Source organism: Triturus cristatus, chromosome 6 (assembly GCF_964204655.1).
Source record: "Triturus cristatus chromosome 6, aTriCri1.1, whole genome shotgun sequence".
NCBI lineage: Eukaryota > Metazoa > Chordata > Amphibia > Caudata > Salamandridae > Triturus > Triturus cristatus.
In genome coordinates, this window is record NC_140589.1 from 1005099641 (window position 1) to 1005122832 (window position 23192).

At 48.6% G+C, this 23192-nt stretch overlaps 1 protein-coding gene across 1 annotated transcript in view; it reads left to right on the plus strand.

Moving 5' to 3' along the window:
• The window catches only part of SYNE1 (spectrin repeat containing nuclear envelope protein 1), a 1959630-nt gene that overhangs the window by 1708823 nt on the left and 227615 nt on the right, over positions 1-23192 (plus strand). The window contains exon 127 of the mRNA XM_085611789.1: positions 9356-9511. Coding sequence (XP_085467915.1) covers positions 9356-9511 — 156 coding nt within the window. The remainder of the gene's footprint in view (positions 1-9355; positions 9512-23192) is intronic.

A 23192-nucleotide genomic window follows, 5' to 3' on the forward strand; every position in this document is an offset into this window, starting at 1 on the left:
TCAAAGAAGGACGGAGGTCTTCGCGCTATTTTAAACCAGTGCCCTCTCAATGCCTTCCTCTGTAAGGAAACATTCAACATGCTCACACTGGTCTAGGTCTTGACTGCCCACAACCCTGGAGACTCGATAGTAGCATTGGACCTGCAAGACACTTATTTCCATATTTTTGCGCTACCTGTGGTTCGTGGTAGGACAGGAGCATTTTCACTTCTCAATGCTTTCTTTTGGTGTCATCCAGTGCCCCTTCGGTGTTCACGAAAGTGATGGCAGTAGTAGCAGCACACCTTTGGAGTTCAGGGGTCCCGGTATTCCCCTAACTCGATGGCTGGCTGTTGAAGGTGGGCTCACCCCAGGCAGTTGTCTGCCGCCTCCAGACTATGGCAAACCTCTGCTTCTTCAGTGCCATTATGGACACAGTTCACTTTTGTGCCTCTCCCCAGGCAAGCTATGATTCCAATTGTCCTGGATATTAGTGAGGTTGATTCTGAAGCTGCCGGGATGGATGGTCTCCTGCATCCTACTGGTTAAGCACACCAGGTGGCATATACGGACTCTGAAGCAGGATCTGAATTCTCAGTGGGCTCAACATAAGTCCATCAAAAGGAATCTGGTACAGTTGCTCACACACAACACCACCACTATTTGGTGCTGCAAAAATAGGTAGCGATGGTTTCACTGACCCTTTGCCTAAGAGGCCGTGCGCCTCTGGAAATGGCTGGACCACCAAGTTATTTTCCTTTTGGTAAACTCCATGGCAGGATCATTGAATGCAGGTGGACAATCTCAGCCATCAGCCACTTGCAGATCACAAGTGACAGTTACACCCAGAGGTGGCATCAGATCTTTTCTGCGAACAGGAATAATCTTGGCTCAACCTGTTAACCACCGTGGGTAATGCACAACAGCAGCGCTTCCGTGCATTGATGTTTTCAAGGTGTCTCTCACTCTGAGATGCATTCAGCCTCGAGCAGAACTCAGGACTCCAGGATTCCTTTCCGCCGATACGGCTCCTGCCTTGAGTGCTCAAGAAGATAAGGACAAACAAAGACCAAGTCATTCTAGTGGCTCTTGATTGAGCACGGAGAGTATGGTATCCAAAACTCTTGGGCTTAAGCATATGTCCTCCGACCAGGCTGGCCCTCCAGAAGGACCTGCTGCCACAGCAACACGGCAGGGTTCTGCACCTGGGCCTTCATAATCTCCACCTTTGTGCTTAGACATTGAGCAGCGACAGTTGAACACCTTCAACTTTTCTATGGAGGTGGTTAATGTAATCTTGGCAGCCAGTCATACTTCGGCGAAAATTGTGTACACTTGCCGTTGGGACAAATTTGTGGTGTTTTGTAGCACATGCCAGATTGACGCAATCCAGTCCAAGTTATCTGCCTTTCTGTTATTTGTGTTGTTGCTTCCCCGCCGAGGCTTAACTTGCGGCACAGTTAAGAGTTATATGTCAGCCCATTCTGCCTTCTTACGGTTGCAAGACCAGCCCTCACTGTTTAAATCACCAGTTGTGATGCTCTTTATGAAAGGGCTACAACATATGTTTACTCCTTTTCCCTCTGTCAGGCCCAAATTGGAGATTAATCTGGTCCATACTCATCTGATGTTCACTCTGTTCGAGTCACTTCATAGTTGTCCCTTACAGAGCCTTACAATCAAGACAAGACCATTTACCTTGTCACCATCACCTTGGAACAGTGAGTGAGCGAGCTTCAGGTTCTTTGTGTTAATCCACCTAAACTACCTTCTTCCCAGACAAACTTGTTCTGCGGACTCAGCTATCCTTCCTGCCCAAAGTTGTGACGCCGTTCCACAACTGTCAAACCATCTCACCTGCCAGCGTTCTATGCCCCACCTCACCCCTCTAAGGAGAAGGAGAGACTCCATTGTTTGTATTCCAAGAGACCACTGAGTTTCTACATCGATCATATTAAAAACCAATGGGTGGACTATCAGTTCATTGTGGGATTCTCTGGGAGTCAAAAAAGGTGAGACTGTGCAGAAGTGGACCATCTCCTACTGTATCATGCTCTGCATAAAGATCTGATGCGTATTGGCTAAGACACAGCTTCCAGAAGGACTGCATACTCATTATACCATGGCCAAAGTTGCTACCATTGCGTTAGCACACAAAGTCCCTGTCCTAGACATTTGACCAGTAGTTACGTGGGTGTCCCTCCATATGTTCACATAATAGTATTGTATGGTCAGGAAGGTTCTCCAAAAGGGGCATTTTGCCTGCTCAGTCCCGCAGGACTTTCTGGTTTGGGCCCACTTACAGACTCACTTCCAAATAGGCACTGCTTTGTGTAGGAAGCTGGCTCTGTATATACTATAGCAAAGTAAGGTATAGTGTGCACAGAGTCCAGCGGATCCCTTAGAGGTATAGCAAAGGCTAAAGTAGATAATACCTTACTCTCTTTTGTGGTAGTGTGGTTGGCCAGTCAGTCTTATCAGAGGGTAGTGTTAAGCATGTGTTGTACACGCTCAGGCAAGAAATTATGTCACACACTCAAAGACTGAATCCAGACCAGTTGTTTGTATAAAAAGTTACTTTGTTATTTGTATTACTAGAACCAAGATTTACTTTGTAGCAGTTAAGTGATACTTTAAATACAATAATATTTTTCAAAATACGGTATGTACTGGTTTTGTAGAAGCATACAAGTTATTTTGCAGTGTTTTAAACTCTTTAGAATACTTGTAATTACTTTACATTACTTTCTAGTTACTTTTCAGCTACTTTTCTAACGTTATGCAAAACAAACTAATAACAGAGTTTAGGCCCTGCAGTACATCAGCAAACAGGGCAACTCATTGGCAGACACTAAGTTACTTTGTTGCAATCCTAGTCGGAGTCAACACAAAACATTTTTCAGAGAAAAAACACACCATGCAATCCTAGAGGAAAAACGAAGTTAGCAATTGCAGGTAAGGAAAACTACTTTTGGTGTGGCCCTTTTGGAAGTGGAACTAAGGTTCCCCTAGATTCAATTCTGCACTCAAGGTGCACCACCAGCGGCACTAGAGCGGCCAGGATCAGAGGGCAGTGGTATCGATGCTAGTCAACGGGGACTTGGGGCACATTGGAAGGAGGCTGCTCACAGGCAGATAAAGCGGCCTTGGTGGACAATCTTCAGGAGTTAGGGTAAGCACAAGGGGGGCCCAAGGCAGCACCAAAAACACACCACAGTGGCACAGGGACGGCCGGGTGCCCACACCATGCTGGGCGGGCAATGGTACCCCTATGGAGATCATCGCTTACTGTTCCAGGCTGCAGGTTCAGACCAGGAGGTCTCTTTGATGCAACCAACAGCCACGGAAGGAAGTTGAGATGCCAGGCGACAGTGGGACATGGTTAGTTCTGGTCAACAGGACGCAAGTCTGGAGGATGCAGGGGTGTCTTTGGACGTCGGGTTTCTCCTGACCGGGAAGATTGCGGTTGAGAGGGGTCACCGTGAAGAGTTTGCAGGCGTCAACAGTGGACCTTGGAGCTGACACCCGTCAATGGTTTGGAGGTCAGGACCGCTGGGGAACTACTTGAGGACCGGTGGACCCTCTGGACACGGGTCGTGGACAACGGGTGCAGAGGTAAATTCTGCAGCAGGGTTTCTTGGTTTCGCAGGGTATTGATCTTCTTTTGTAGTCAGGGCCACTGACCTCGGGACTCTCGAGTCTTTATTGAGGAAGTCGATCAGTCCTCATCAAGTCTGGAGGTTGCTGATCCTTTTAGGAGCTGTCATTTTCTTTGCAGGGGGGTTTGGAGCTGCAGTCAGGACGGAGCTGGGGCCTAGTCAATTGAGTCTGAGTCTTCACTGCTGCAATGGCTGTCGGATCCAGTCTTCTTAGGTCGGCGATTCTGAAATCCTGGGTTCACGGCTGCCCCCTAAATACTGTATTTAGGTGGCATTTTAGGGGTCTCGAGGTAGTAGCCAATGGGCTACTGTCCTTATGGTGACTACACCCTTAGAGTACTCACCCCACGTTGGGGAGTGGGCACAATCCCTGACCCTGATTGGACGGTGCCTGTCATCTACAAGGTGGCAGGCACTGAAGAGTGTGCTTGAACTCGCCTCCCCACCTGAGGGGTGGGGTTGGCAGAGGTTGGCTGTCCTGATTTTTCCCATCTGTCTTCCAGCCGAAAAGGGGGTGAGATAGGAAGGGGGCCTGCTCCTGATTGCAGGAGATGACCGGGGTCGCGTTGCAAAGGCAGCAAGGCCTTTGAAACTCCCCTGACACGGATAGCTTTTCCTTGCCTGAGGGAGGTGTGAACACCTCCACCCAGGAAGGCTTTGTTTCTGGGCCCAGGGAGCGAAGGCTCCCACCCTAGGGGTCCAGCAACCTGTCTTGTGCTGTCAGGCTGGTGTTCACCAGTCAGGAACCCACCAGCGGTTGGTTTGGTTCAGGTGTCTCCTCTACAAGGGACTCCAGAGTGCATGGGATAATAATTCTGACACTGAAATCAGTGCAGATTTGTTAATCCCAGGATTCAGTAAAGCATTATGGTGCTAGAAAACTCGTAATGACCAGTTTCCAGACCATACACTTAGTATGGCTTTACTGGACACTTATAATATCTAAGATTGACCTTAGATATTATAGGGGCCTGTCTGTTCATGCAGATAGGTCCTCTCATGAGGTATAGTGCACCCTTAAGGGTGACTTCACCTAGGCCTCATGCAGTGCTGGGCAGGCATGGCATATAGGGAAGTGTGCCATGTTGATTCTTCACATTTAACTGCACCACAACACGCAGGCTGCAATGGCAGTGGTGCATGTTTGTGGTGAGAGGTGGTGTAATACATGCTGCTGCCATCAGAGGCCTTTCCCTGGCTACCTGCCCTTGGTACAATAGGTAATCCTTACACGGAACTTACAGACAGGTCAGAGTTGGGCCAATTGTGGAAACAATAGTACAGGCTAGGGAAAGAATACAGGCCGTAGGAACCTGATTGGCAGGGCCCCAGGGCGCACTCTGTCAAAGTGCATTAGGTATCTGGCAAAATGTTATAGGGTAACCATGCAAAAAGGGCACTTTGCTTCACTTTGGTATCTATTCAAAATGAGAGGAACCTCCGCTAGAAGAACAAGTTGTGTACCTCCTGTGGCTAGATAGTCTCTACCAGCAAGAACATTACCGAAGGTAAGCAGCTTGTTCATTCATCACAACCGCATAGGAGCTTAAACGATATAAAAGCATGGTTTGACCAAACTGGAAAAGTCACTAACTAAACACTGAGCCTTTCACAAATATGGCTTAGAGTACGGCGTGCCTCATGAGTGGACTCGTTTACTAATTGCTTTAGACATAGAAGAGCAGCTCTCAAGAGGGTTGAATACCTCCAGGCAGTTCAGAAGATGTGCAAAAAGAACATTTGATAGACAGAATGCAGAACAATGTCATACATTCACCCCATTACAGAGATCTGGGCCTAAATCCATTGTTTTTTTGCTCACCATGCCATTCCAGTTTGGACCCAGCCATGTGCAAATCAGTCTTGACCCTGCGTCCAATGGGAACAGTCCAGCCAGAGCTGCCAGGCCAAGTCCTCCCTGGACTGGAACCAAGCATCCTAGGACTGGTTTCGGGCTTTCAGCCCTCATCAGCCAGGATAGCTTGACTCCAGTGGCATGGAGAGCACGGGACCCACGTCTGGGCATACCTGTCCTACCCGGGGTGACAAATGCAAAAAGAACAATTGATAAACAGAATGCAGAACAATGTCATACATTCACCCCAGTACAGAGATCTGTGCCTAAATCCATTGTTTTTTTGCTCACCATGCCATTCCAGGTTGGTCCCAGCCATATGCAAATCAGTCTTGACCCTGCGCCCAATGGGAACAGTCCAGCCAGAACTGCCAGGCCAGGTCCTCCCTGGACTGGAAACAAGCATCCTAGGACCTGTTTTGGGCTTTCAGTCCTCATCAGCCAGGATAGCTTGACTCTAGTGGCATGGAGAGCACGGGACCCACGTCTGGGCATACCCGTCCCACTCGGGGTGACGGATGCAAAAAGAACAATTGATGGACAGAATGCAGAACAATGTCATACATTCACCCCAGTACAGAGATCTGGTCTAAATCCATTGTTTGTTTGCTCACCATGCCATTCCAGTTTGTACCCAGCCATATGCAAATCAGTCTTGACCCTGCGCCCACTGGGAACAGTCCAGCCTAAACTCCCAGGCCAGGTTCTCCCTGGACTGGAAACAAGCATTCTAGGACCGGCTTCGGGCTTTCAGCCCTCATCAGCTAGGTTAGCTTGACTCCAGTGGCATGGAGAGCAGCTCTCAAGAGGGTTGAATACCTCCAGGCGGTTCAGAAGATGTGCCTATAAATTAAAGTTTCTAACTAGCGCAAGCAAAGACATTTTAAGACATACAGCAGTAAATCAATAAAAAAAAGGACAAAAGTATCAGTAAACTAACAAAAAGTAATTGTGCAAGTGGAAGAGGATTTAGCTTGAACTATGTGATGTCCAGTCTAATGACAGCATTGTAGGGGAATCTCGAAAACTAGTAGCAAGTCCATCACTCATGCAGGTGTTTTGATCAACTCTGTGAATTTTATAATTGTCCATAATTGCTAAAGTAACAACAGATATTCACAGAAGTAATTGGGGAAGGTCAGCTGTGAGGGTTCCTCTTGTAATGAAGCAGAATGGTGAGTGACGTGTAGCTGGTGCACTCGCCAACCGGCTTGCCATAAGTGCGCTCCCCACATGAACGCACTGCACATACATAACCACATTGCTCTTCAATAAGACACTGCCATGTCAGGAGGAGGTGATAGCAAAGCAAAAAAGCTAAATGGCATTCTCACATAAGAACGAATAAGAAAGAAAACTGAGTTGAGAATTGTATGAAGCTGGCTTTTAATGTAGTATATCAAAATTAGGTACATTATGTAGAAAGTTCAGATGACCCTATTGGCTACAGGGCTTAAATAAATAATCCCAAATGCCCACTTTGCTGTAGTTTGGGCTAGCAGTTTAGGCTTATCAGAGGGAAGGGTTAAGAATTGATGGTACACACAGAGTCAATAAATGAGACACACACTCAAGAACAAACTCAAGACCAATTTAGAAAAATAGCACAGATTTTTATATAATGTTTGACACCAAGATCATCAGAATCAGGGAAGTACTTTACACATTATCAAATTTTACAGTAAAAACAGTAGAAAATGACGGCTGTCAGATTTGAGGCATGAGCCTCGAGTGTGGTAATGTTATCCTATGGTCAGAACATTTACTGCATTGGCACACTCATAGATGACTTACAGGACTGTTCTTCTGGACTTTAGGTAAGTATGGGCTAAGATCCAAGAAAGCACCAACAGATCAAGTTTTCCTGTCCTGGGATGTCCGGGTGCAGAGTTGCTATACGCAGTTGTAACCTTGAACGCTACATACTCACTAATCAGTGAGAAAAGTACCAGTAAGAAAAAGGCTGAAAGTGGGGACTGGGGGACTAGTCCGGCAGAACCCAAGGGGGGGCTTGGCTCTTGAGGGTCTCAGGACTACAGAGACACCTTCGGTTTACTGCAGCTCGGGCTGGGGAGCTCGGGTGCAGAGGTGTTTTGTCCAGCGGGTTGGTGAGTTAGAGGTTATCACAATTCTTGGTATTCCTGCAGAAGAAGGAAAAGAAGTACAACAGGGCCACCCATGGTGTGGAGCTGGCGCCTCTTAAAGTCCCTCGACATGCAGGTAAGTTTAGGCAGCGGTGGTGTTCGACTGAACACAAACAAGTCTTGGTGCTTGCAACTGGCTCTGGTACACCCAGTATTGGTGCAGTGGGGCTCCAGGGGGGATTAGCAACTCCGTATTTACTGTGGAGCTGACTTCTGAGAACCACAAAGTCCTTCTTCTGGTACTCTGCTCCCTCAATGGGCCTAAGGGGGTCGACAGAACACTGTACTGAGCAGATGCTGTTGGTGCCTGCTGCTGCAGGGAAGTGGCTCTTCCACTTCGAAGGAGATATTGCTTGCTGGAGGAAGTGCTGGGCAGACCTCCATGGGTTTGGGAAGGCTGTTCCGCTTCTGGACAAGTCGATCTTTGTGATTGTTGGGACAGCAGCAGCCAGGCAGGGTTTTACACCAAGTTCAGTGCTGGTCCACAGTTCTCACATCTTTGGCACTTCTTTGTCCTTCTTCTTGTTTCAGGCAGACAAATCTAAGTGTCTTGAGTCAGGGCACCACCTAAATACTACATTTAGGGGTGTTAAGGGCAGTGAAGGGTGGTAGCCAATGGACTACTTACCCCTGGAGTCATTACATCCTCTTTATGACCGCTTCCTGTGGGAGTGGGCTTACCCCTGTCCCAGAGTTCCTAATTCCACCAAAATCAAGCTAGTGGAACCCTTCTATCTTGAAGCACATCAGATACATCACTCATTTTCCACCTGTCATTATGCCAAATTGCCTCAGGGAAGGGGATTACATCACCCATGTCTAGGGGAAGCTGGGGTCGCATATCAACGGCGACAGGGGCTGTGAAGCCCCTGGCCTTGATATGCTAAATCACTAGCCATCCTGCTGGAGGAGGTGTGGACACCTTTCTTTGAAGCAGACATTCTTTGTGACCTCAGAGAGCGTGGGCTCTCACCTGCAGGGGGGCCACAAACTTTTCTGTGATGACAGGCTGGATGATATAAGTCAGCCAGCACACTAGATACTGGTAGGTTTTTCAGGGCGCATCTCTACGGTGCCCTCTGGGTGCATGTCATAATAAATCTAGTACTGGTAACAGTACAGAGGTATTAAGACAAGGTGTTTGATACCAAACACCATAGGTCTCAGTAAAGCCATCATGTAGCTGGGGAACACTTCATCACACTCAGTGGCCGGCCCTCATAATACTGGGTATATTAGGTTGTTTGTGTGTGTAATTTCTCCCTGCATAAATGAAACTTACTTATCCTGGCAATGTGTTGCTACTCGTCGCCAGGCAATGGAGGCAGATGCAAATCTAAGTCTGACCTGCAAGTAGCAATATCATCTTTGGCTACTTTGAGTCTTTGTGTGCATTGTTATTGATATACCTCTCGAGAGTTCTTTCCTTCTTGTATTTATCAAAACTTCAATAAAACTTTTGGGATAAAAAAGAACAATAGAATTGTTAGGTTATATGCATAGACCAGATATCAAAGACTATGTTAATACACTTCATGGTGTTGTCCTGTTTCTATTTGCTTATGGATGGGTTGGGCCAAAGATACTGTTTTTCCTTTCTGATGGGCACTGGAAGAATTACAAATAAAAGGGGCAACTGATGTAAAGAGACCATTTCCTTCTTTGTTGAGATTCTGGTTATTGATTCATTGATGCTCTTTCGTCATTTCACCATTAAGGAGCTGGAAAAGGATGTTGAAGGGTGGACGGATGACTTGGCTCAGCTGACACGTTTGAAGGAGACATTGTCTGCCTACATCAGCACCGACGACATCTCCATCTTAAAGGAGCGAATTGAGCTGCTGCACAGGCAGTGGGAGGAGCTCTCCCACCAGGTAAGACTCACACTGTCAAGAACTGATCTTGAAATAGAAGAAAATTCAGAGTCACTAAATTGTAGTCAACTACAATGTGTCTGCTTGATTTACTACACTAAGACTCATAGCTGAGTATTAGAACATACATTTGAGTGCACAAGTTATGAACTCATAATTGTAGCCTCTGTTGTTGTATATCACATGCTGTGCACTCTTGTGCCAACCAACAATGGTTTTGTAATATTATACGTTGTTTTTCTTCAATGTCTTAACCCACTATTACGATGTACATGATACAACTGTGCTGAAATTATCAGGACAGGAATCACCTACCTCTGCACCATGCAGTTACTGGTTATTGTCACCAGAATAAGGAATAACCATGCAGTCCAAGAATTATTGGGCCCTTTTCCTCATGTGGAGTCTCAGTTCAGGGAACTGTTCTGCTCCCATCTAGCACCTGCTCTGAGAAGTTGGGTGGCCTACATGAGTCATGGGCAGGGAGGCGATGGGTGACCCATGTGCCAGGGAGCAGGGAATACTGGTGTTAGCATGAGGGAGTGCTACTATAAAAGATGGATGGGTGGGGGTCGGACTGAGGTTTAGCCCTCCGCCCAGTCCGATATGCATGTGATTTTACCAGCTTGCATTTCGATATTTAAAATAGTCAAAGAACTATGTAGCCCTGCGAGTCTCTCATTAGATTTCACTCCTTCGCAAGAAGGCTGCAACAAAATAAATGAATATTTTTGTGAGTAAATAGACACAATTTATGCCTCTTTCTCCAATATTGAACTGGAACATACAGAACCCCATGTGCCATTCACAATTCAGGCTAGCTGTCCCAGGTTCGGCCCCTTCTCAGAGGAGGAGGTGGGCAAATTTATGTTAGAAGTAAAATCAGGCTCCCCATTGGACCCATGTCCACATCATATCTTCTCGCAACTAACTTCAATAATCTGTCCGGCCGTAACAAAAGCATTTAACCTCTCTCTAAACTCCGCTGAATTTCCAAAAATCTGGAAAAATGCCACAGTCACCCCTTTATTAAAAAAAGCAGGTTCTGATGTTAATAACCCGGCAAACTGTCAGCCTATATCACAATTACCCTATTTATCTAAAGTATTAGAAAAGCTAGTCAACAGGCAGATGTCCAATTTCCTGGAAGCCAATGATCTACTAGATATCTCTCAAACAGGGTTCCGGACCAATAACAGCACCGAGACAACACTCCTGGCAGTGATGGATAACATCAGAACCCAGGTAGATCGGGGGAAAACGGTCGCCCTGATATTATTGAACCTCTCGGCGGCATTTGATACCGTACCACACAATCGGTTACTGGAAATTCTTGCAGCAAAAGGCATCTGGGAAAATGCTTTAGGGTGGCTACAGTCTTTTATGCAAGATAGGACACAATCAGTACGGATGGGTGATTTTTCATCCCCTCCCCGGAACATCAAGTATGGGGTCCACAAGGGGCCTCAGTGAGGCCGACTTTGTTCAATGTGTTTGTCTTCTTGTTGGCTGAAACAGGAAGAAAGTGGGGTGTCGATATCTGTTCCTATGCAGACGACACCCAACTGATGATCACATTGGATGAGGAGGATGACCCAAAGGACAGGTTACTAAATTGCCTCACGGAACTAGCCAATTGGATGCATAGCCACTGTCTTAAGCTAAATGCAGATAAGTCCGAAATACTGTTGCTCGGCAGACATACACAGCTATGGGACAGCAGCTGGTGGCCCACAACCTTGGGCACCCCCCCCAGCCCGACAATGACGGCTAAGAATCTAGGTGTGACACTAGACAACACTCTGAGTATGAAAACCCATGTATCAATAATCTGTGGTAAAGGCTTTGCATTACTGAAAATGCTCAGAAGAGTCTTTCCATGGATTCCTACTGAGTGCAGAAAGATCCTGGTCCAGTCTCTACTAATGAGCAGGCTGGACTATGGAAACTCCCTGTTCGTGGGAATGGCTGACTATCTCTTTTCCAAATTACAGGTCGTACAGAACGCTGCGGCAAAGGCAATCTGCAACAAAAGAAAATACGACCCAGCCAAGAGCTGCATGAGAGAGCTGCAATGGCTGCCAATGAGACAAAGAGCTACTTTTAAGCTACTGTGCATAACGCATAGAGCACTGCACAATACAGGCCCCCGTATTTTAAAAAACAAAATCAAATTTTACGCCCCATCCAGGAATGTATGCTCCCAAACAACAGCAAGAGCAAGAACTACCCGTGTGAAAACAGCAAGGATGGGCGGACGGGCCTTCTCCCACCTGGCGGCGACCAGCTGGAACGAGCTGCCTGTGAATCTTAGATTAACGGACAGCCATCTGTCCTTCAGGAAGCAATTGAAAACATTTCTCTTCCCCAAGCCGGATTAAAATAATGACCCTGTTATCTGCCTACCACTCACTATTGACACTATAGCGCCGTGATATCCTACTTAGGATGATTGTTCGCGCTTTATAAGCACTATTAACATTAACATTAACTTGTATATGCAAAGGGATCCCGACAAGAGTAGTGAGTAGCCATTTTGGTGCAAGAAAGTGATATAACAAAGAAGGGACAGTGGTTAGATGAAGTATGCTTAAATACCACATAAACTCTCTAAAATCTCTTAAGTGGTATGATAAAGAAGATTTTGAAGAAAACACTGAAATGTAGATATTAAAGAAGGTAGCAAGCCCCACCCGCAAATGATGCAGTGAACGCCAGTATCCACCAAGTGAACCAGTAAGGCTGAGTGATACACAGTAGGACAGGAGGGAGATGAAGTACTGACCTAGGCAAGTAAAGATGTGTCAGTGAGCGAATCTCTGGTAGAGACATTTGGAGAGCTAAAGTCTAGTTGGCTGTTGTGAAGAATAATGAAGCTAGGTTACTCCAGAAAAGGGTGGTGATAATCAAAGTTGATGTGTTGCAGTAAATGAGTGACATAACTTACAAATTATGTGTGAGATGTTGCACCCAACCACCAAGGTATCCTATGGGTCAGTTCTTGTATCCACTGGTAAGATAATAAGAAAAACGATCTTTCGACGCAGATGTGGTCTAATTAAAAAATAGAAATAGAGAGCGACTATCAGCATAGTAGTGATGGCTAGCAAACAAGGTTATTATCCACCTAGGATTTGCGAAAAATCTAATGAACGTAGTTCTCTGAAGATAATTAAACCAAACTTTGGTCTGAGGTACAGTGTTAGGGGACCTTCTATAGTTAAACACCTGCAGCAGATCTCATCTGGATAAAATTCCACGTTGAAAAAGAGAAAATGGGGGGCGGGAGATCTGTAAATACATGCATGACCAGGTTAAAAGGGACCACATGATTATTTTGGAAATCTCAAATGTGGACCATAAAGATAAGTTGGTGGTCCAAAATCTTATCTGTCACTTAAAACATGAGGCACCTGCTTTTCACAGAGGTAGTCTCCTAGGCTAAATCTCCACCCTCCCCATCGGGCATACCCAGAGACCACCATGGACTTGATTCTCAAGGAGGTAACGGTGACGGGGAGCAGGCTGGAGACCATGGACTTGAAGATGACCGAATTGGGATGGAGACGAAATGTATCCGTGCTGACATCTCCAGCTTCCACGACAAGGTGGAGTCCTTGGATCATGGCCTTTCCTCCCTGTAATCCAGAGTTGAGCTTCTCCCAGATTGGGGCCAGGAGCTTCACACCTTAAACAACAAGATTGTGGACCTTGAAGAATGGAATCACAGAGACAATGTCCGCGTCTTTGGCATCCCGGAGAAGGCAGAAGGGGCCGATGTTCGAGGGTTTCTTCTGGATTTCCTTCCCAACCTCCTTGGAATCACCTTCTCGCCTCTGCTGGAAATGCAGAGGGTGCACAGGATTTGGCCATGCTGACCCCTTGCCCCAACCAGTATTAGGCCCATCATTTCTTGCTTCCTCCAGCATGAGCAGGTACGGCATATCCTGTCAGCGGCAAAAGCGCATGGACCCTGCGACTTCAAAGGCCACAAGATACAAATACTTACTCACACACAAGCAACTGAATGGTGGAGAGAAGATAAAGGGTCCCAAACAGACCAATACTCTATTATATTACCTTCCCGGGGTATCCAAAGATATTGGAGTAGACACATTACTCATTTATCATGACATGCTTCATCATCGGCGCCCATCCACTCCCTGGTAGGGAGATACCACCTGGTGGACTCAACCAAAAGACATTTTTGTGAGTTATTAAATAAAATAAAACTGAATAGACAGATTCTTTATTAGTTGGGTACTGGGGGTATGGTTAAAAAATACTGATCAAGGCTGTAGTTGAGATTCTACTGCTCAACTAATCTTGATTATTAGGGTGCCAACATGTTTCTGTCCACGCAATGAGTCCAATCCCATTGGGGGCCTTCTTCAGGGCTAAAGGCATATATCTGCATAAAGATCTACACATTCGTTCTATGTGCATGTATGAGTCCTTTAGCTCCCACTTGGGATTATATTCTGTCAGTGGATAATACCCTGATTTGGGGTTATTCTGGCATCATGCGTATCTGGTGCAGGTGCCATGCTTTAGTCATACTTGTGTCAAGGTGCTGGCACCACCCACATGCCTACCCGTTCATCCTGCTCGGATCGCAACCGAACCCCAGATCCAAATATCAGCTGATTTTTCCTCTCTCTCCAGCCACATCTCCTCAAGTGGGACACTAAGTTCAACCTCTTTGAGCCTGCCTGTATGTTTTTCACCATGGACGGTAGGTCAAAGGACCTCTTCGGGGAAACTGGATGTGCAGGCCGAGGGCCACAACATCATGACAAGGTGCACCACATGCAGCGTGGCAGGGGCGAAGCACTGAAGGCAGTGGTGGAACATACTCAGGACAAATGCCGCGATAAATCCCGCTCAGCATTGAAACCGGTGCCACCTGCAGACTGATGGATGTTGTCCCTGCTGCTGTGCATTGGACTCTCACTATCCCCCAGCCTGAATGCTGACTATGACCCGCATGTTTGTCATATTTTTTATGCTTATTTTATTTGTTGATGGCTCATTAAATTGTGGCTTGCTGTAAGGCAATAGGGCTTGTCTGTCTGCTACACGGGCAGCCACGGGGATCTTCCCATCACCCCTCCTGCACGTCCTGCTGCTTCCTTACCGTGTGTGCCGTTATATCCCTTGCGACTGGCAGCCAGCCCCGCAACCCTCTCTGATCTACAATTGCCTTGCAATGCCTTAGGCTTGCCACGGGGGTGGATGTAACCTTTCCCTCTCCCCTTTCCACCTTCCCTCTATTCTCTCTGCCCCCAATGCATCCCTCCTCTCCCTTTGCTGTCCAAGCCCCCCTTCTTGTTTATTCGCCTTTCCTCAGCCTCCCTGATGTTGCCCTCCCTGGAATCCCCTCTGCTGCCCTTCCTAGTCACTCTTCCTCCTTCGTTCTCTCCCCTGCCTTTAACGCCCTTCGGCCTCCCAGATACTGATGCAGTGGTCCCCAGATTTAGACCTGCTGATCACAGATCACGGTGCTAGGGTGTGTTGCCTTTGGATATTACAAGTGTTATTGGTTTTGCTGTTGCTTGTTGCTCTTACAAGTGTTACGTTTTAGTTTATTTTTTCTCCTTCAGTTTCTCCTCTTCTTTCTCTAGCTCCATCTTTCTTTTTTGCTTCAGTCGGGTATTCCACCCCTCAAGCTTGCTTCCACCGCCAGCCGTTTCTTTCTCCCCCCTCTTCTGGGACACATGGGAGACACCCCTCCTCCCCCAGTCCCTCTTGTCTCACTCCTAAGAAGTCGGCCTGCAGAGACCGGCAGGCCTCTTCAACCCCCTGTGGTTCCCCGCAGATCATTGCCTCTCCCCCTCTAGGCACTGCGGCTTGTGTTGCCATCCAACTCTGCCCTTCATATCATCTTGTGGAATGTTAACGGCCTCACACACTATGTGAACCACAAAAAGTGCTAACGTACCTCAACGACAAGCATGTTAACATTGCCCTCCTCCAGGAAATGCAGCTCACGGAGACAGAGGCTGAGAAGCTTTGGCGGGACTGGGTGGGCAAAGAGATCCACAGTTGCTTCTCTCCACGAGCGGCAGGCGGCTCCTCAGCATCCCAGAAATTTTGAATGTCTATCCTCATTTGTAGATCCCTGCCTCACACAGTGCTCAAAACGTGGGTCGTCCCTGAGGGCCGATATGTGTTTCCAAGACTGAAGGGTGGCAGAAGGTGAAACGCGCTTACTTGCAGTGGCTGACCAGGGTTCTGATGGAGGTGAACACAGCGCACTTTTTAGGTTGGGGGCAACTGGAACTAGGCTTGGGGCAGGATCTTGGACCGCACAGGCCCCATTGGCAAAGTCCATAATGTGCATTGGGCTTTCCTGGGTGACATTAGAGCAGACCACGGCTTCCAGAACATCTGGAGACTCCTGCACCTGACAGACAGGGAGTACACCTACCTGTTCCCTGTTCACAGCATGGAGTCATGGCTGGACATCCTCCTGGTGACTTATCCACTGATCTCTCTGGTTTGTGAGGCCACCGTTCTGCAGTGCACCCTCTTGGACCACTCCCCAGACATCTTGCGGGCCGACTTGAGACTGGCACCGCTGATACGGAAACCCTGGTGCCTTAACCTGTCCTGATACAACCACCCAGGGTGCAAGGAATCACTCAAATACCACGTCCGCTCTTACTGAGAGCACAATAAGGGTTTGGTGTACTCAGCCTTGACTCTGTGGACGGCAGTGAAAGCAACCATCTGGAGCCAGCTGATGAGATATACCCCCTATCTAATAGGCAAGAGAGGAGCAACAAGATGTTAGAGATGACATAGCCCATCTTACGCAAGTCTACGTGGCCAGGCCCATGGACGCCACTAGGCGCAGCCTAGAGAAGGTGTGCTTGGATCTCAATTCCCTATTTATCTCCAAAGCTGAATATGCGCTTCAGAAACAGGTACAGGCAGGGGGAGAAGGAGGGCAAGCTCTTTGCGGCACAGTTGATGTAATGTGAAGCGGGAATGGCAATACCCACCATTACCACTAATACAGGGGTCCTAGTCATCGGAAGAGATCGTGGACACGTTTACCTCCATCTATAGTGCCCTCTTATCCCCTGAAATAGCCTCTGAGGCGGCACAGATGGCCGATTTCCTGGATGACGTTCACTTACCCTGCCTTGCGGATGAGGGTCGGCACTGCTCGAGGGAGCAATTACCAAAGAGGAGATTGTGCAGGCTATATCAACCTTAGCCTACCACAAGGCCCTGGGGGAGGACGGTTTTCTTGCAGCATTCTAGGTGGAGTAAACCAGAGGTGGTGGATGTCCTGCACGTACCCTTCACAGCGGCGGACAATTCGGGTTCCCTGGACCTCCTCTCCATCAGAGCCCTGATAATGGTCCTTCCCAAGCCGGGAAAGGACCCGCTCCTCTGCAGCAGCTACCACCCATTCTCTCTGCTTAACGGGGATGCCAAAATACTGGCCATCATAAAGTGACTCATCTAAAAAATGTCCTTCCCTCGCTTATCCACCAGACGCAGGTGGGGTTCGTTCTGGGCCGCTCATCACATAATCATCACCGGATACTGGTCCAGGCAATCTGGATGGGGGCAGACACAGAAAGAGCCTTCAGCAGGATAGAATAGGACTACCTGCTCGCTGCGCTCCAGAAATTTGGCCTTGGTGAGTAGTTAATTTTCAGTGTGCTGTGGCTTCCTCTCTGATGCGTTCCCTGTCTGCTGAGGCACTCACCAGGGGTGTCCACCCTCCTCCCTGCTCTTCCTCCTCACCATGGAGCCCCTGGCAGTGTCCTTGCACCAGTCAGATAAGATTGTAGGCATACCCACACCCGGGGGATCCTTGACGCTGTACCTGTGCGCGGACATTATTCTGCACACTTTCTAGGCCTGCCTCCCTCTGTCCCCACAGTACTGAGGGTTATTGGCCCCTTCATGGCTATATCCAGCTACAAAGTCAACTAGGGAAGAGCGAGTCAATCCCGCTGTCCAGGGTCACCTCGCGCGCACCCATTGAGAGATACCCAAGTGGAAAACTGTGCGGCTTAAATACCTGGGCATTTTCCTTAACAGGGGCCTTAAACGCATGGTGATGAAAATTTGCACCCGCTCATTGAGCGCATGCGGTTGGACTTTATGAAGTGGTCTCACCTGACCCTATCCTCGTGTTATCAGACTCAGGTGGTGAAGATGGTGACTTTCCAGCGGTTCACCTGTGTTGCGAATGCTCCTTTGCTGGCACCTCTCCTGGTATTCCATCAAGTGTATAGGGCTATCAAAGACATCATATGGGGTCAATGAGGCCACGTCTGGCTGACAGAAAGCTTCTTGCTTATAGTTCCACAGGGGTCCTACTCATACCATGAGTAGAACATTATTTTATGGCCCTTCACATAGCACAGTTGGCATACATGAATCCCCGAGTCGGAGACCCCCATTGTGGGACACAATTGAAACCGGCTTGTGGATGTCCTTCTCAAGCTTCTTTCCCTCTTTCTCCCCGAGCCCTCTGATGCCGGGACTCTGAACCCAATGCTGCAGACCGTGTACAAAACTTGGGTGCGAGTCACAAGATTCTTTCATTAGAGGAGAGCTTGCGTAATACATCGCCCATTTGAAACAATCATGCCGTGCTTGTTGGGGGTGACGTGCTCAATTGGGGTTCCTGGCGGGTGGCAGGGATCCACACCCTTGCTCAACTGCTGTCCCAATGTGAACTTGAAACCTTTGCAGTGTTGCAGGATGAAACTGGTCTGCCACTTGTGCAGCAGTGCAGCTGCATGCAGCTGCACCATTGACTGGCAACTAAACATAGCCCTCAGCCTTGGTCCATCACCCACTCCCTGGTGCTCATGTCCTCAACACTTGGGGTAATTTTGGGAGCTTAATGTCTGGACTCAACAGCCTTCTAATTCGCCATCTCTACTCCCTGCCACTAACAGCGAGTCTCATGCAATCTGGGAAACCTGTCTACAAGTGGAATAAGAGGAGGAGGACTGGGTGGAGCTATTGGAAAACTTGGGCCGGGAAGCCTGGATGCAGTTTAGCCTCTTTAAGATCCTTCAGGTTTGACACTGTACACCAGTGCAGCTCCATTCTGCTGGACTGTTACCCTACTGTTTGTGTTGGCAGAGTGACCGCACAGCCTGTGACATAGAATATATTTTATGAGAATGCCCCGCCATACGTGCCTTCTTGTCAGTGGTAGGAACAACACTGCGGGAATCCATGGACGTGCCCACGCCCTTCCTGGGCCCACTGATCCTCCTTTACGACCTGACAGACCTTCCCCAGGTGGCACAACATGCTCGCGGCTTGCTTACCTCTGCCCTTACAGCAGCCAACATATGCATCCTGCAGCAGTGGCGTTCTCTGCAGCTGCCCACGCACAAAGAATGGCTTCCGGCCATGTTTAAAACCACCTCCTATGAGAAAGCAAGCTACAATTTGATGCATAAGGCCTACCTGTTTCTCCTTAAATGGTCCCCAATCCTCTGGGAGGACTGACCGTGCCCCGGTTTTTCCCTCAATGGTCTGTGTTTTCCCTCCCCACACTCCTGCCCTCTCCCGTCCCCGTCCTCTCCTCGTAACCTGGCCGACTGTGGATGCTTGCTGCTTCCACGGCTCATCCGTCCTCGGTTCACCGACTTCCTCCCTCTTTCCATTGCTCTCACGGCTCTTTCATAATTATTTTTTTCTTCACCCTAGGCGCTGTTCTCTTCTGTTCCCATCTCTCCCTCATGTTGCTCCCATACTTTCGGACTTGTTGTGCCCCTGCTATTGGGTGGGTTTGGGTATGCATGGATTATTATTGATGGTCATTCACTTGTTCTGTAGCCATGCTGGATGCACATTACATTGTCACCGTTGTTATTTTTGGAGGTTTGATGCCAATTAAAAGAATTATAACAAAAGGAGAAAAGAAATAAAACAAAAATAAGCATCACAAGGCTGCATTGAAACCAAAAATAAGGTAAGGTAAAAAAGAGCCTCGGGTAGTGGATCGCCCCATAAGTCCCTGTGGCGTGATCAGCTGGGACTGAGGAATGCCCCATAAGCCTAGCAAGGGCTCAACAATTATCATCATTTGTTTTATGATGGCCTAGAGAGGGCTTGGGCACCACCAACTGTTATAAAATTGGTTTGAGGGTTAAAAGGGGTGGTGCACTACCCTGCAGGAGACTGAGGGTAAAACGTTGTAATGCGATCCTGTTTCTCCCTGGGGGTTATATTGAGGTTTTAGGTTTTTTTCAAGCACTCTTGGTGCTGAGCCTCTAGCTCCAAGGTTCGGAACTGTGGGGATCCTCTTGGTGGATTCTAAGGCAGTTTTGGTTCCAGTAAAAAATTGTAGAAAAGACTCACACACATTTTTTGAAAATCACAATGTTTAAAATGAATCATTACATTTTTATTTAAGGTCATTAAACTGTATTATTGGCAGTGACAAAGTTAACAGTGAATCACTAAATATACCAATTTAAGTTCATTCAAATATTTTATTTTCTGATAGAAACTTCTAGCTGCAGATTCCTCACTATTTGAATATTTCCCAAGCATCAGACTGGATCTGGAAACTTTTCCATAGTACCTTAGACTGCCAGAAGGTGGCATTTGCAGCTCCCCACTGATAGTGTCCCGCTCAGGAAATGATGTGCAGGACTATATAGGCACCATTCTACATGCTGACCTCAGTTCCTTTCTGTTCACTCCACTAAACTTCGATCCAAAGCTTCCTCTCATCTGTTTGAGAAACTTTTACCTATATTTTTTTTTAAATGTTCTCAGTGTTCAAGGGATGGTACCTCCTAAAACAACAGGTTTTAAGCCCGGTAGGGACTGTCGCAAACAGATGTCTGTGATAGATACCCACTAGGTGTGGCTGTGGTGTCGGGGTTTGGGCCATGACTGCAAGACCTGCAGAGACTGCGAATCAATGAACATGGAGGCCATCAGGGAAGGCAAGGCGAAACATTCAGTCACCAAGCACAAGAAAACACAGCATAGAGATTGCTTCAAGTCGAACTCTAAGTCCTAGGCTCGATCAGCCCAGTACAGATGATAATTGGTATGAGGACTTGCAAGACACTAGCTGGCTAGATACCGGCCCGGAATCAGCCCTTTACTCACCCCCAGGACCAGCCACTGAAGAATCAGTCTCCTACACCATGGCTGTGCGTAGAGCGGCAGAAGGGCTTGACCTTCACCTCCCCACAATGGAGGTGAAAACTTCTGTACTGACTGAAGTTTTGCAGCCTGGCCAGACTGCTTCTGAGCCTCTCCTCCGAATTCAAAGAGACCTTGACAGATACTCTTGTAGGTGCTTGGACTAAACCATGTACTGGTCCTCCGGTGAATGCCAGATGCCACTGCCATGCGCTGGGTGACTTGGCTTTTTGTCCCAGCGTTCCTCTTCAGAGAGTATTGTGGTGTAAACTTCCACTAGCTGGAATAACCCCAACAATGTATCAACCACTCCCCCTGATAGGGAACCAGAGAGAGTAGAAATGTCAGGAAGAGGTTGTTCTCCTTAGTCAGCTTGCCCCTCCCAATCCATTATTGCTCCCTGTCTGCTAAGCCACGGTACCCAAGCCCTTTGGGATTCTGTGGCACAAGTCCTCCCCGGTGTTCTAGAAAACCTTCAACCTGTCCTCTCACAGGCAATTCAGGACGGTTGTAATGTGGCCAAGTTCACGATTCTTTGTGGCTGGAGCACCACTGACTCTGCTGGGTTGGCCATAGGCGCAAGTGTTGCTGTTTGCCACCATGTTTGGCAACGATCCACTGAGTTCTCGGGCAACGTCCAGTCCTCGCTAATGGACATACCGTTCGATGGGACTTCCTTGTTTGGGGAAAAGGCTAACCCTGCACTTGAGCGCATCAAGGCAAGTAGGTCTACTGCTCACTCTCTGTCTCCTACCCAACCCCCGCAGCAGCAGCAATTCCACCAGTCCTTTCATGACATTGGTAGAGGCATTCTCTATATTCAGCCTATCCCACACCAGCAGAAAACCCAGCAATTTTGCTGTAGGAGCCCTATTGCCCACTGCCCCTGCGGCCAAGGTAAGCGTGCCACCCAGTCCACCACCACACTCAACTGCCCCACCTGCCAAACCTCTTTAGTGTACCATCACAGGGTCACAGCTACCTGGTGGGAGGCATAATCTACTGATTCTATTCGGGTTGAAAAGCAACCACCTCGGATATGTGAGTTTGTCAAATTGTCCGTAAGGTTACATCTGAAAGAGATACGTTAGTGATAGATTCCTTACCTTAGAATATCCCCAGGCGTCAGACTGGATCCGGAAACTTTTTCGTCAGCAGTACCCCTGCGCGTCGGTAGGCATCGTCGTACGGCTCCGCGTACATCGCTGGCGTCGTAGTCACCGAGATGACGTAGCTGGAGCTACTTAGACGCGCACACGCTCTGACATCGGTTCTTTCTTTTTCCACGCAAGCAAGCGGTAGAGAGAGCGGTACCCCCAGTCATTTTTTGACTGAGTTTTGGGGACTTTTTGTCACTGTTTTCAAGTATATATCACTCTACATGTGCATGGGGATGCCCGGTTTTAAATCCTGCGCGGCCTGTCCCCGCACGATGTCGGTGACGGACTGGCACCGTGAATGTCTCTACTGCCTGGGGCGCGACCACTACTCTGGGTCGTGCCCCCACTGCCGGGCCATGGCTCCGAAAACCTTGCGGGAGTGGTCCCGAAAGAGGCTGGAGGCCCGGGAGTCAGCTCCGGGCCGCTCAAGGTCCCGGTCCCGTGGGAGGTCGAGGGACCGGCCGCGGAGCCATCACCATCATTCGAAGTATTCGCACTTGGAGTCAGGTAAGGTTACGCACACAAAGGCGAAGAATCGTCGTCGCCACCTTCCCCTAGCCGGTCACGCAATGCGTCTAAGGGTGCAGGTGGCGCCACCCCTGCGGCTCCGGCGGAGCCTACGTAGTTGCCGATGGCCTACTCGCCCTTTCCAGGTCCACCGGCGACATCCAGCCCAACTGCAGGAGTTCCTGTCAGCCATGGCGCGTGTCTTCGGACCGCCTTCGGGCCCCGCGGGCCTGGCTGGGGGTCCTCGTTCTTCGACGTCACCGGCTCCGGCCCGACGTCATCGACGATGCCGGCCTTGACGCCGAGGGACCCCCGTGGATCCAGGCCCGGATCCCCGTCCATGCCGGTTGGCCCTGTACGACCTCCACCGGCATCGACGTCGACAGTGCCGCCGGCCACAGCCCCAGCCGACGCCGCCCCCAGTTTCCTCCCCGGCATGAAGCCAGTGCCGGAAGGGTGTCTACCAACACTGTTCCCACGCCGTTTGGGAACATCTATCCCTATATCCACGATGTCCATATGTTCCACCTGTTCAGCAGGCTGTGGAGGACGGGGAGGACTGGGAGGGTCTGAGGACTCTCTTGCAGCTCAATGCGAGTTAGATCCGGACTGGGATGAGGATCCGGGGGATGCAGGTGACCAGGATTATGCTCCGTACCCTTTCGCACTGTCTCCTTCTACCGTGGCTACGGAGGAAGGTGGTTCATATTCTATGGTGTTGCGTAGGGCAGCTGAGGCTCTCCACCTCGAGCTCCCTACTGTGGCCATCAGGACTAACCTCCTGACAGAGGTGCTTCGGCCAGCTTCTGCTTCTACGGAGACACTGCTGCCCTTTAACGATGCACTCTCTGACGTTCTTT